At 46.7% G+C, this 15,354-nt stretch overlaps 1 protein-coding gene across 1 annotated transcript in view; it reads right to left on the bottom strand.

Annotated features, from left to right (window-relative positions):
• The window catches only part of VRK2 (VRK serine/threonine kinase 2), a 77,882-nt gene extending 62,845 nt beyond the window's left edge, over positions 1 to 15,037 (bottom strand). The window contains exons 1-2 of the mRNA XM_038751835.1: positions 14,978 to 15,037; positions 12,494 to 12,634 (exon numbers count right to left, since the gene is read on the bottom strand). Of these exons, the coding sequence (XP_038607763.1) occupies positions 12,494 to 12,629 (136 nt within the window). The 5' untranslated portion in view covers positions 12,630 to 12,634; positions 14,978 to 15,037. The remainder of the gene's footprint in view (positions 1 to 12,493; positions 12,635 to 14,977) is intronic.
• Positions 15,038 to 15,354: the final 317 nt, after the last annotated feature.

The raw sequence follows: 15,354 nt of genomic DNA, 5'->3' as shown, positions 1-15,354 counted from the left end.
AGCGCTCAATAAGTACGACTGAATGAATGAACAGACAGAGACAGTTCCTATCCAGCAACGAGCTCACAGTTTGGGGGGGGGGGGGGGGGAATCATAACGAACTAAGGAACAACTTCACAAAGGAGTATCATTGCATGGGTCACGGGTTCTAATCCCAGCTCCGCCACACGTCTGCTGTGTGACCTTGGGCAAGTCATTTAACTTCTCTGAGCCTCAGTTACCTCATCTCTAAAATGAGGACTAAGTCTGTGAGCCCCGCGTGGGACAACCTGATCACCTTGTATCTCCCCAGCGCTTAGAGCAGTGCTTCGCACATAGTAAGTGCTTAACAAATGCCATTATTATTATTATTGCAGTACGTCCCAAAACAACCAACTAACCAGAAAAGTGGAGGGAAGTGATCATGAGATAATCAGAAAAACCTTGATGGCCAATGGGATGGGGATACTCAATCACATCATCATACCCCAGCTATGGCCCAATCGGCAATTCTCGGCATGATGACCAACAGAAGCTTTAACCAGTGCTACCAAAACATGCAAAATCAGGCCCAGTTCTGCCATTAACATTAGTATGTTTGGTTTTGTTCTCTGTCTCCCCCTTTTAGACTGTGAGCCCACTGTTGGGTAGGGACTGTCTCTATATGTTGCCAATTTGTACTTCCCAAGCGCTTAGTACAGTGCTCTGCACATAGTAAGCGCTCAATAAATACGATTGATGATGATGATGATGATTAACACTTGCTTCATACACATCGCGGCTAGAACGCTGTTAGGAAATTGGGGAAGGTTCTTACTACCTGGAAAGAGCCTGATGAGATCATGGAAGAAGCGCTGGATCACAGCGTGCACCTCCATGGCGAGACCGTGGTCGGGAACATAGCCTCCTTATTATACAGGAACTAAGTGTACATTTCTTTAATTAGGAACACCGCTATTTTCTGCCTCATCCAGAGTTTCCAATGGTGGTGCATCACAGAATGTGTGATGTGAATCTCACCTCCCCTTCACAGGGTTTCCAAGGGGCCAGAGGGGTGTGAAGGGATGGAGTACTTCCCAAGAGCTTAGTACAGTGCTCTGCACACAGTAAGCGCTCAATAAATACGATTGAATGAATGAATGAATGAACGGAGTGACTGGAGGGCAAAAAGCAGGGTGAGAAGGCAGTTTAGTTTGCCACTCTAAATCCTTTTTTTCAATCAAAAAGAGCTTATTAAAAATTACTTCCTCCATGAAGCATTCTCTCTAATTCCCACCACGCCTTTCTTCATCCATCACAACACCCATGGATACTCAGCTCCTGATGGACTCCGCCTTAAGGAAAACCAGTCAGTCGTTTCACGATCTATCCAGACAGATGCCCGCTGTCTGAATAAATGTTCCCTTATTCCCCTAAAGCTTTCTGACCAAACCATATAGTGAAAACATACATTATGAAAGAGCAAGGTGTCCTAAAATCTGGGAGTCTGCCACTTGCCGGCTCTGTGACCATGGGCAAGTCAATGACGGAGCACGGGCTTGGGAAGTTAGAGGATCAATCAATCAATCAATCGTATTTATTGAGCACTTACTGTGTGCAGAGCACTGTACTAAGCGCTTGGGAAGTACAAGTTGGCAACATATAGAGACAGTCCCTACCCAACAGTGGGCTCACAGTCTAAAAGGGGGAGACAGAGAACAAAACCAAACATACTAACAAAATAAAATAAATAGAATAGATATGTACAAGTAAAATAGAGTAATAAATATGTACAAACATATATACTTATATACAGTGCTGTGGGGAAGGGAAGGAGGTAAGATGGGGGGATGGAGAGGGGGATGAGGGGGAGAGGAAGGAAGGGGCTCAGTCTGGGAAGGCCTCCTGGAGGAGGTGAGCTCTCAGTAGGGCCTTGAAGGGAAAAGGCTGTGGATTCTAATCCCGGCTCCGCCTCTTGTCTGCTGTGTGCCTTTGGGTAAGTCGCTTCGCCTCTCTGGGCCTCAGTCCCCTCATCTGTAAAACGGGGATTAACACTGTGAGCCCCATGTAGGACAGGGATTGGGTCCAACCTGGTTAGTGCTTAGAACAGTGCTTGGCACACAGTATGCGCTTAACAAATACCACAAAAATGCATTACTGATTCATTTATCCCTTGGTGTTTATTGTTCATATCCACTTTTGTGTTCCTTTAACTACCGAATGTTTGTCAACTCTCATCGGCTTAGACGGGACTTAAACTTCACTCCTAAATGCAGAATGCATCATAATTTCTGCTTATTCCCCAAGGGCATCATCTGCCTAAAGTAGATGCTCACCTAGCGCTTGTAGAGCACTCTACAAAGCCAGTCAATCGTATTTATTGAGCTCTTACTATGTGCAGAGATACTATACTTTTAGACTGTGAGCCCACTGTTGGGTAGGGACTGTCTCTATATGTTGCCAATTTGTACTTCCCAAGCGCTTAGTACAGTGCTCTGCACATAGTAAGCGCTCAATAAATACGACTGATGATGATGATGATGATGATGATATGGCAACATAACAGACAAATTCCCTGCTCACGACGAGCTTACGGTCTAGAGGGAGAGACATCTGGGACAGTAGAGCAGAGTTAAAAGACATGATCCCTGCCTTCAAGGCGCTTACAATCTGGCTGCAAAGATTATTCCGGCATTAAGGTCTTAAAATCTCCCCAGCCTTCTGAAATGCAGCCCCACGCCCCCGATGTCCTCTCCCAGCAGGTTTGGCTTCAGGTCTACCCGTCAACCCAGAGCTGGGAATTTCACTGCTTCTGTTGGCTCTCGTCACTCCCTTAATTAATGTTGCTTTCTCGGGTTTAATATCAGAGTGGTGACAATAGAGTGCTTCTGGATGAATTGTGTTTTTCCGGGACAGTAGGGCCCCACTTGTACGCAGTCTGACGGCGGGACGTGCCAGTTCCATTTGGCAAGTCCGACGCGCCAGCTTTCGTTTCAGCGGCTTAATTTGTGGCAGTTATATGTTTTGAGTACGGCACAGTATTCACAATGGCCTCGTGGAGTCTGTTCCGTAGACAAAGTTTACACAGTGGAAAAGAAAAAGCAATGGCGAGGAGATGATTAGGAAAAGCTTCTCCTGTCCACAGCTGGCCTTGACTGCCTTCCTGGAATTTAAGAGGGCTTGGGGAATGCAAAGAGACGGGGTCAAGGGAAACCTTTCCCCCCCACCTGTTTATTTTGAGGGGGCCTGGTTCTGGAGTAGGCGTGAGGCACGGATCGAGGCCTACAAACACGTCAAATCCACTATTCAAGAAGCCAAAGTTGACAGAGAGGGCAGAAATGCAGTGTGAGGAGATTCTGCACTGTGGGTGGCGGATGGGCGGGTGGGGAAATGGCAGGCCTTATTGTGAATGCAGGAGAGGCACACGGAGGGATTTTTCCACCTTGGTATTCTAACCCTTGACTTGTGAAAAATTTTAAACAATTAAACCGTATGCTTTGAAGCAATTAATGGATTATTTTTCCCTTTGCCTCGGGGAAAGGTCTCACTAAATTAGCATTCCGTGAGCTTCAAGGTTTTTCATTCAAATCTCCTCCTGAAGGCAGCTTTCTTTGTGTTATTACTCCGTAAAGACACATCACTCCAGGGTGAGACAAAGCTATCTCTCCGGGGTCTCTTCCCCATCTCCCTCGGCTAATCGGCCCACGGGGCTGTCTCTGCAGGGCGAAGATGGGGCTCGCCCTGCACCCGGCTTCGTTAGAGAGGAGGGAGAGCTGACAACGCACCACTCGAGGGCTTTGTGGGCAAGACGATGTGGCCAGCTCATCTCCACCGGGCAGTCTTTCCTCTTCACCGGACGGATCGGAAACCCAAATCCAACCCAGGGAAGAAGTTCTGAGGGCTTTCAAAACAGATCACCACCCGGCCTGGAGAGAGAGCGGGCCCTTTTTTAACTCCAGGCACGGGGAGGCGCGAAACAGGCTGCGGCTTTGCTATCCTCGCCCGTGAGTCGGGGGCCCCTGATACTTAGACTTGATGCACATACTGGTTTTCTGGCAGGCTTGTACCCGTACCCATCTGCTAGGCTGGCCAGGTGCCCACGGAGAAGGTGTTCTGCCAGTTTCAATAGGGCATAGGTGCCAATCAAAGATGGGTTTAGAGGGGCAGCCTGCACAACACAGCAAAAGTCGGCTCCATTGCCAGAAGATCCTCCTGTTTGCAGACAATGCCAACCAAGGGCCACATGCTTTATTGCTTGGGATCACATTGCGTCTGGAGAATGCTTCTGGCCATCGGTGGCTATCTTTCCATTGAGTCATTTTTCCCTCCTCATCTCCTGGCTTTGGCCTGCTACCCCCACAAGAGGAGAGGCGATGCCCTTTGCTCTTTCAAGACCCTCAGAAACACTCACCCCTTCCCTGAATTGGCGACGCAAATGACACGTCTTAGTTCATCTGGGCAGAACTTCATTGCCTGTAATGTATCTTAATGTCCGTGTCTGCTATTAGACTGAAAGCTCTTTGAGGGCCAAGATCTTGTTGATCGACTGTACTGAACACTCCCAAGTGCTCAATACAGTGCTCCACACAAAGTGAGGGAGAAATAAATACCACTGATCGACCTATCGATTGAATGATTAATTCTCTCAGGGCGAAACCGTCCCATAGCAGGGCCACTGCAGTAGGTTCCCAAGAGTCTTCGGCTGGAGGTCTAAGTACACATTTGGGCATCAAAGATGCTCACAGGACAGTCCAATTTCACTGGCCAGAATAGAAATGCCAGTGTCTTTTCTGATTTTCATCTCTAAATGGCTTCATCACCTCCCTCTTTGAGTCTATAAGCTTGCCCTCATCTCGTGAGAAGGACCAGATCTTCCCATCAGGTGCATCTTGCTCCCATCCAGCGGGAAAGAGAAAAAAAAATGAAAAGGTGAATCCCAGGCAATTCACCCCTCGAACTAGATCTCAGCAAAGTGCAGTTGGAAACTTCAAAGGTGACTGAGAATTCTTTCTATTGTGCTCATACAGGATCATCTCACAAGGAAGATATGGATCACTGGCAGTTCGAAACTGAAATGGCTCAAACCCAGGTAATACTAATAATGATGGCATATGTTAAGCGCTTACTATGTGCAAAGCACTGTTCTAAGCAGTGGAACTGAACTTTGAGATGCCCCAGGTTCAGTGAAAGCTTACATTGGTAAAACAAGAAGAGTGGGCCATTTTCAAAACTTGTCCTTGAAGGGAGATGAGCTTTGTAAAGAAAGACACTGGGGAGAGAGTCAGGGAGACATAAAAAGTAAAATTTGAAAAAGAAAGGAGGAGAAAATGATGGAAAGGCATAGCCTCTCCCTAACATTTTCTGCTGGTTATTACTGGCATTTTCTAAGCACCCACTGTGTGTCAAGTAAAGTGATAAGCGCTGGAGTACATATAATTTAAATGGATTAGACACCTTCTTTGAAAAACAAATTAAAGTTCCATTTAAAGGGCTTAGAAGCCACATCCTCATAGCAATAGCAGAAATGGTAGTTAATAAAAACAGTCCATTGGGTACAATATACTGTACTAAATGTAACTTGGTAGGGTGCCATTTTCTCCAAAAGTCTAAAATCTGGACTTTGGGGATTGTATTTAGATACCTCTCAGAGCTCTAGACACATTTTCTGGGGAAGAATCCTTCTTAGCTAGAATTTCCAACCCCTTCTATGGTGCCTTCCATTTCATACTGCTAATTTCCCTCAGCATGGAATTTCAGTTGGGGAAAAAGTGAGATGCTACTTCATCTCCATCTCATGTTGCTCCACTCCATCCCAGATAAAGATCCCTCTCCACCTATGGTCATGTTTAAGACTCCCAGAATTCAAACGACCAGGACCTTGTCAGCAGTCAGAAGACCTGGAAAATATCCAAATCTCCTAGATTAAACCTGAACCTACGTCAATCAATCAGTACTATTTACTGAATCCTCACCATATGCAGAGCACTGTTGTAAGCACTTGGGAGCATGCAGTAGAAGTAAGACAGTGGGGGCCTCTCTTCCCTTAGGGCACACATAATGCAATGGGATAGTCAAGTAGATATCAATCAATTAATCAGACTGTACACTCCTTGAGCTCTCTCAGGATGGCACCTGGAGAGTTGGCAGTACTCCACCAGGTTCAGCTATGGAAGAGAGGCCTGCCCATTCCAGAAGCTTGGGTAGTGACTGATGAGTGGAAAGTCATCTGCTAGAAGTCAAAACTCACCTGTGCTGGGCAGCAACAGCACAGGAGAGAGTCGAGGGCGGAGACTCACATTTACCACGTGGAAGAAGCCAGTGATAAACCATTTCCGCATTTTTACCAAGAACACTCTATGGATTCACTACCAGAACGACTGCAGATGGAGGTGAGGTGTTCTGGGAGAGAGGCGTCCATGGAGCCGCTATGGGTCGGAAACGACCTGACAGCGTAAAACAGGTTCCTTGAAGGCAGGAATTGGGTCTACCAACTCTACTGTATGGCACTCTTCCAAACGCTTAGTATGCAGTAAATGCTCAATGAATACCAACAACTGATCGATTGATGACATCTGAAGGACTAGTTCCTGACAGCGGTGGGAAAATTCAGCAGGTTAAGAAGTTTGCCTGAGTAATGCTCCTGGAAGCAGGTCAGCCATGACCTCCTGTCACATAGGTGGATGTAGGGCACAAGCCTGGAGCCTCCATTCACTTCCTCGGATCGGGGAAGATGGGAATGTGACTTCTGTCCGTTCTTCAGTCTCAGATTCTCTCCAACCGCCAATTCCTTCTGGCTAGAGGACGGACGAGACACCCGGCTCATGGGAGGAATGGGACCATGTCATTCTCCAACTGGACAGTCAAGGGAGCCGATCACCCCTACAAGCGTTAGGTAATGTCTTGCCGATACCTGAGGTCTTCTGCCACAGTTTCCCTGAGAAGCGGCACTAGACTTCATCATCATCACCCTCAACAAGGATTTCCTGAGGTGCCACTGGATGCTCTTAGGCTGGTCATGATTTGTGGGCAGTAAATATTGTGCGACACAGACAATCGATAGTACTACTGTGTGCAGAGTGCCTGCTTGTGTTAGGATGTCCTTCTTCAGCAGCAAGGCAGTGGATATTCTGGGAGCCTTTCTAGAGGAGAACCCAGAGCCCACTGCCAAGAAGAAGAAGTTTGAAAGATTTTAGCGGAGAAAATCGTGATCCGGTTTTATTCTATGGGCTACCCTGCCTTAAAACATGCCCAAAACCTCAATTTTCAGTCCTCCCATGGAGATCTGGGAATTGGTATTTTCTCTTTGATAATGCACCTCATTTCTCCCTTTTTCTTTTCCCTACCCCACCCTCGCCAAACCATCTATTTTTAAAAACAGGCTCAGAAAGAATCTTGACTCTGTTGTGGGTCTCAGACTATTTTCCCTCTTGAGGCCCCTCTTCCTCTAAATGCTACAGGCACAGTATCACTCCACGATGATTGTTCCTATCATAAACTTCTCTGCCCCTTCACCTCTCCTGATGTTGCTGATTTCTGAAGGGCCTCGCTTATTGATCTCAAACCTAGCAGCTGGCTGAACATGCCGAATGAGGTAGAAATGGCAGCTAGATCCTTCTTGGCTCCGAGCAGATGTTGATAAAGTTCCTACCCAAACTGTATATCTGGAGAAAACAACGCTGAAAGGAAATGTAACAGGGCCCAGGAGGATTAAGGAAAACAAGCTTTGGCTCTCTTCTTCCTCTAGCACCCTGACTAAAGAACGAGCACAGGGAGATGCAATAATGTGGCAAATTAACTCGGTTTGTTCTTTGAAAACTTCCAACCGTCCTAGAAGGTTTTAATACCAAGAGTCCCCGCTCAAACTGGTGACTCCCCTTGCGAGTCCCCGTTCTTAGACTGTGAAGTCCATGGGGAACAGGAATTGTGCCTAATCTGACTGTACCTACCACAGAATTTAAGGAAGCAGCATGACACAGTGGAGAGGGCTCAGGTTTAGGAGAAAGAACAGAGGAACTGGATTTTAATCCAAGCTCTGTCACTTGCTTGCTGGGTGAACTTGGGCAAATCATTTTTTTGCACCTTAGTTTCCTGCAAAATAGGGAGTAAATCATTATATGTTCTCCTTCTCCCTTAGACGGCGAGCTCCATGTGACACAGACACTGTGCCTAATCTGAGTATCTCGTAACTACCACACTGCTTGGCACATAGTACATTTTTAGCAAATACTACAATTATATTTATTACTACTATCATTTCGTATGGAAAGGGGACTAAAGTTTGAAGGGCTCAGCATCACTAAAGACACTGAAATGACTGCTCTGAGCAAAGAAATTCTTCATTCACTAGAGGCGATCTCCTACCTGTCCTCTGACCAGTAACCTTGGCATCTGGATAGACTGACACGCGAGAAATACTGACCAAACCTACAGATATTTTACGGAAACCGATCAGGAACAAGTGATCCTATTGATAACGAATGAATGTTAGACTTAAAAGGCGGAGCCTATGTCCTCTGAGGAGAAAAAAGCAGGGACGTCCTTATACCGGATACTCGGAACAAAATAAATAGAGGGAAAAACTCACTCTGTTGCTGAACAAATATAATCCCTTCTCCACACTGGGAATCTGACAACACTGAGATCTGAATGTGAGAGACAAGCAGGCTGAAACCACTGTGAAGGGATCTTCATTCGTTCTCTAAGCATCGTTCAAGATCTTTCTATTACGATGCACATGTAAGAACAGAGTAAAAGAATGGACTAGGCTGTAAGCTCCATGATGGCAGGCATCATGTCTGCCAACTCTATCATTCTGTATTCTCAATCAATCAGAGGAATTTATTGAGAGTTTACTGAAATAATAATAATAATATAATAATGGCATTTGTTAAGCGCTTACTATGTGCAAAGTACTGTTCTAAGCGCTGGGGGGATACAAGGTGATCAGGATGTCCCACGAGGGGCTCACAGTTTTTAATCCCCATTTTACACATGAGGTAACTGGCTCAGAGAAGTTAAGTGACTTCCCCAAGGTCACACAGCAGACATGTGGCAGAGTTGGGATTCGAACCCAAGACCTCTGACTCCAAAGCCTGTGCTCTTTCGACTGAGCCATGCTGCATAGCACTGTACTAAGCGCTTGGGAGAGTATGATGCAACAGAGTTATACGCTTCCAAGTGTTTAGTACAGAGCTCTGCACACATAAAGCACTCAATAAATACAACTGATTGATAGAAAGGGGTTACCAGAAGAGCTGAAGGAACTAATTACGGGTCTTTTATGTTTCCTGTCAGAGATGAACCAAATGAGTGAAGCCCAAGAGCACAAAATGAATGGAATATGTCACATGTCATTCACAGTGATACATCTGCAGTGACAGAATAAACTACATCTTGCTTAGATGCCGGACCCTGATCAGAATAAAACACTAGGAAACTTAAGATCCAAATTTATTATTATTCATTATTCAGTTATTTCACCTGCACACATCTGACCTGCTTCCTACTGTACTCCCAATCTTTCTCCTGCTTTCACTATTGGAAAATCATTTTTGTCCGTATCCCCCCATTATTGTGTATGGTTGTCAAGAAACAGCATGGTATAGTGGATAGAGCAGGGGCCTGAAGGTCTGCTGTGTGACCTGGGGCAAGTCACTTGACTTCTCTGGGCCTCAGTTACCTCACCTGTAAAATGGGGATTGAGACTGTGAACCCAAATAGGACAGGGACTGGGTCCAAGCCGATTTGCTTGTATCCACCTCAGTGGGTACTACAGTGCCGGGCACATAGTAAGTGCTTAACAAAAACCATAATTGTTAGCAATGTGACACCTGTCCACATGTTTTGTTTTGTTGTCTGTCTCCCCCTTCTAGACTGTGAGCCCGTTGTCGGGTAGGGACCGTCTCTATATGTTGCCGACTTGTACTTCCCAAGCGCTTAGTACGGTGTTCTGCACACAGTAAGCGCTCAATAAATACGACTGAATGAATTAATGAATTAATGAGAAGAAATTCTGCTCCTCCAGTCACAGCTCCCACTGCTCTCCTACAACCCAGCCCGCACACTGCATTCCCCTAACGCCAACCTCCTCGCTGTACCTCCTTCTCTCGCTCACATGCTGCCTCTGGCCTGTAATTCCCTCCCTTTTCATATCCGACAATGACTCTCCCACCTGCAAAGCCTTACTGAAGGCACATCTCCTCTAAAAAGCCTTCCCTAAGCCCTCCTTTCCTCTTCTCCCACTCTCCTCTGTGTCACCCTCGCACTCGGATTTGCTCCCTTTACTCAACCCTCCCTCAGCCCCACGGCACTTATGTACCTCGCCATAAATTTATTTATATTAATGTCTGTCTTCCCTTCTAGAGTGTAAGGTCATTATGAGCAGGGAACGAGTCTACCAACTCTGTTATGTTGCTATATTGTAACTTTTCCAATAATAATAATAATAATGATAGCATTTATTAAGCGCTTACTATGTGCAAAGCACTGTCCTAAGCGCTAGGGAGGTTACAAGGTGATCAGGTGGCCCCACGGGGGGCTCACAGTCTTCATCCCCATTTTACAGATGAGGTAACCGAGGCCCAGAGAAGTGAAGTGACTTGCCCAAAGTCACACAGCTGTGCTCTGCACACCGTAAGCGCTCAATAAACAAAACTGATTGACTGACTGTTTTTATTTTGTACATTGCATATTTGTCCTTGTCCCGTAAGCTGTTCTGATGTCTGTCTCCTGATGCATCTGGCTCCAGTCCCACTCCCACCTACATTCATAGCGCTTAGTACAGTGCTCTGCACACAGTAAGCGCTCAATAAATACGATTGAATGAATGAATGAATTCATAGATTGTGAGCCCTGAGAGACGAGGTGTGTCTAATTCCCCTATCTATCCTTCCCAGCACTTACTCCAATGCTCAGCACACAGTAAGTGCTTAATAAATACCACCCCTATTACTAGGTAGTAGTCACATCTCAGTACTCTCCGGTCTGTTGTCGAAATTGGCAAGAGGGTGTAATAATCATAATGATGGCATTTATTAAGCACTTACTATGTGCAAAGCACTGTTCTAAGCGCGGGAGTAAACCACCTGCAAAGCCAGAGTGATTGCCTGGAGGTTTTCCTGTTGTTTCTTAACACTGTTTTAGAAATAGATGAAAAGCCAGGTGCAATTTTATAGAGAGAAGAAACAGAACAAGTCTTCGAGGCTCCTGGTTGCAAAAAAACAACTGACCAATAAAATAGGCTCCCTTTTAACCAGATCTTTTGATAGAGAGTAGGAAACGCCTTGTCAAGCAGACCGAATCAATCAATCGTATTTATTGAGCTTTTACTGTGTGCAGAGCACTGGACTAAGCGCTATGAATGTAGTTGGGAGAGGGACTGGAGTCAGACGCATCAGGAGACAGACATCAAAACAGCTTATGGGACAAGGACAAATATACAGTATATAAAATAAAAACAATCAATCAGTTTTGTTTATTGAGCGCTTACCGTATGCAAAGCACTGGATTAAGTGCTTGGAAGCGTTACAATGTAGCAACGTATCGAAGTCTGCACAGCTAAGACGGAGCCTTCAAAGGACCCATTCAACAAGGGGTGTGGTCACAAGATGCCACACTTCTCTTGAACTTAAGCGCTTATTTCACTAAACATTTACTGGCATTTTATTGCTGCTCGAAGTACAGCTCTGATTTCAAAATCTTCTCCCCCAGAAAGCCAGTCATCATCATCAATCATATTTATTGAGCGCTTACTATGTGCAGAGCACTGTACTAAGCGCTTGGGAAGTACAAATTGGCAACATATAGAGACAGTCCCTACCCAACAGTGGGCTCGCAGTCTAAAAGGGGGACACAGAGAACAAAACCAGACATACTAACAAAATAAAATAAATATGTACAAGTAAAATAAATAAATAAATAAATAGAGAAATATGTACAAACATATATACAGGTGCTGCGGGGAAGGGAAGGCGGTAAGATGGGGGGGATGGAGAGGGGGACGAGGGGGAGAGGAAGGAAGGGGCTCAGTGTGGGAAGGCCTCCTGGAGGAGGTGAGCTCTCAGCAGGGTCTTGAAGGGAGGAAGAGAGCTAGCTTGGCGGAGGGGCAGAGGGATTGGGGGCATTCCAGGCCCGGGGGAGGACGTGGGCCGGGGGTCGATGGTGGGACAGGCGAGAAAGAGGTACGGTGAGGAGATCAGCGGCGGAGGAGCGGAGGGTGCGGGCTGGGCTGGAGAAGGACAGAAGGGAGGTGAGGTAGGAGGGGGCCAGGGGATGGACAGCCTGGAAGCCCAGGGTGAGGAGTTTCTGCCTGATGCGCAGATTGATTGGGAGCCACTGGAGATTATTGAGGAGGGGAGTGATATGCCCAGAGCGTTTCTGGACAAAGATAAATCGGGCAGCGGCATGAAGTATGGATCGAAGTGGGGAGAGACACGAGGATGGGAGATCAGAGAGAAGGCTGATGCAGTAGTCCAGTCACTTCATAAACAGTGGTCACTTCCTAGAATACCTGGGGAATGACTCTTCAGATTATTACCTAAATAGATCAGCCCGAATCCTCCAGAACCGATCATCCTGCCGAGCCTCCAGCTCTTTCCTTCCGTATCCTTGAGAATCAGGGCTTCCGGGAGAGGGATGGGAAGCTTGCATTTCACCTGACTTTTGGGTGCCATCGCTCCTGGAAACGGGAGGAAAGAAGGGAAAAAGTTTCTTTCAAGTCTCCGATCGCGAAGCACAAACTATTTTGTGCCTGTATATATGTTTGTACATATTTATTACTCTATTTATTTATTTATTTTACTTGTACATATCTATTCTATTTATTTTATTTTGCTAGTACGTTTGGTTTTGTTCTCTGTCTCCCCCTTTTAGACTGTGAGCCCACTGTTGGGTAGGGACTGTCTCTATATGTTGCCAATTTGCACTTCCCAAGCGCTTAGTACAGTGCTCTGCACATAGTAAGCGCTCAATAAATATGATTGATGATGATGATTTGCTTCAGGTAAAGCTTCTTAGCCCATTCTCTTAGAGGCCCTGGGTTGTCGGGGGGGCGGGGGGGGGGGGGGGTCCCGATACTTCACTATAAAGCAGGATATATATATATATATATATATATATATATGTAGCTTCCCGGGACACTGCATAATGCACTGTTCCAGGTGTTTAGTACAGTGCTCTGCACACAGTAAGTGCTTAATAAATACAATGATTGATGACAACTTCGCCTGGAACCCTCTCTCCTCTTCTCTCAGTCAGATCCTTCCCTTTAGCCATTCCCAAAGCCCTTGTTATTACACCATTTCCCCAACAAGACTTATTTTATTTATTTATCATTTATTATAGTATTTTTTAAGTGCTTACTATGTGTCAAGCACTGATCTAAGTGCTGGGGTAGATACAAGTTAATCAGGTCAGACGCTGTGCCTATCCCACATAAATCTGAGAATCTAAGTACGAGAGAGAACGGGCCCTGAATTCTCATTTTACGGTTGAAGAATCCGAGGAACAGGGGAATTCCTTCCTCTCCCCCTCCTCCCTCCCATCCCCCACCTTATCTCCTTCCCCTCCCCACAGCACCTGTATATTTGTATATATTTTTGTACGTATTTATTAATCTATTTATTTATTTATTTTTTACATATTTATTCTATTTATTTTATTTTGTTAATATGTTTTGTTTTGTTGCCTGTCTCCCCCTTCTAGACTGTGAGCCCGCTGGTGGGTAGGGACCGTCTCTAGATGTTGCCAACTTGGACTTCCCAAGCGCTTAGTACAGTGCTCTGCACACAGTAAGCGCTCAATAAATACAACTGAATGAATGAATGAATGAAATGAAGTGGAAATGAAATGAATGAAATGGGGAGAAGCAGCGTGGCCCAGTGGAAAGAGCCTGGGCTTTGGAGTCAGAGGTCATGGGTTCAAATCCCAGCTCCGCCAATTGTCAGCTGCGTGACTTTGGGCGAGTCACTTCACTTCTCTGGGCCTCAGTTACCTCATCTGTAAAACGAGGATTAAAATTGTGTGAGCCCCCCGTGGGACAACCTGATCACCTTGTAACCCCCCCAGCGCTTAGAACAGTGCTTTGCACATAGTAAGCGCTTAATAAATGCCATCATTATTAGTAACAGTACAGTGCCCTGCACACAGTAAGCGCTCAATAAATACGATTGAATGAATAAATGAAGAGTACAGAGCCCTACAGACAGCAGCGTGCCTCAGTCGAAAGAGCCCGGGCTTTGGAGTCAGAGGTCACGGGTTCAAATCCCGGCTCTGCCAATTGTTAGCTGTGTGACTTTGGGCAAGTCACTTCACTTCTCTGAGCCTCAGTTCCCTCATCTGTAAAATGGGGATGAAGACTGTGAGCCCCCCGTGGGACAACCGGATTGCCTTGTAACCGCCCCAGCGTTTAGAACAGTGCTTTGCAATCAATCAATCAATCGTATTTATTGAGTGCTGTGTGCAGAGCACTGTACTACGTGCTTGGGAAGTACAATAATAATAACAATGATGGCATATATGAAGCACTTACTATGTGCAAAGCACTGTTCTAAGCGCCGGGAAGTTTACAAGGTGATCAGGTTGTCCCATGGGAGGCTCACAGTCTTCATCCCCATTTTACAGATGAGGGAACTGAGGCACAGAGAAGTGAAGTGACTTGCCCAAAGTCACACAGCTGACAATTGGCGGAGCCGGGGTTTGAACTCATGACCTCTGACTCCAAAGCCCGGGCTCTATCCACTGAGCCACAAGTTGGCAACATATAGAGACAGTCCCTACCCAGCAGGGGACTCACAGTCTAAAAGCACATAGTAAGCGCTGAATAAATGCCATTATTATTATTATTATTACTACTATTATTATAGTAAGCGCTCAATAAATACGGTTGAATGAATGAAAGGGGGGGCCAGACAACAAAACCAAACATCAGACAGAGGAAAACTTGGAGCAAACTTTGCAAAGGGACGGAAGGGCCTGAGGCCCTGTGATGGGCGCCACCCCGGGACCCGGACGGGAGACTGACCGGTGGCTGCGGAGGCGTCTCCCCCGCTCCGGGACACAGACAGGCTCCGCCACCAGCAGGGCCCGGGTCCGGACACGAGGGCGAGGACGGCAGGGGGCGTGGTCGGGCGGAGGGGCGGGAGCCAATGGCGGGCCGGGACAAGGAGAGGCGGCCAATGGCGGACCGGGACGAGGAGAGGCGGCCAATGGCGAGCCGGGACGGGGCCGGGCGGAAGGGAGAGGACCAATGGCGGGCCGGGACGAGGAGAGGCGGCCAATGGCGGGCCGGGACGGGGCCGGGCGGAAGGGAGGGGACCAATGGCGGGGCAGGACGGGGCCGGGCGGAGGGGAGGGACCATGAGGGGGCGTGGCCAGGGAACGGGGCGGGGCCTGTCGGAA

The sequence above is a fragment of the Tachyglossus aculeatus genome, chromosome 9 (genome assembly GCF_015852505.1).
Source record: "Tachyglossus aculeatus isolate mTacAcu1 chromosome 9, mTacAcu1.pri, whole genome shotgun sequence".
NCBI classification, from domain to species: Eukaryota; Metazoa; Chordata; class Mammalia; order Monotremata; family Tachyglossidae; genus Tachyglossus; species Tachyglossus aculeatus.
The sequence above is the reverse complement of the archived record's forward strand: the minus strand, read 5'-3'. Positions and strand labels throughout refer to the sequence as shown.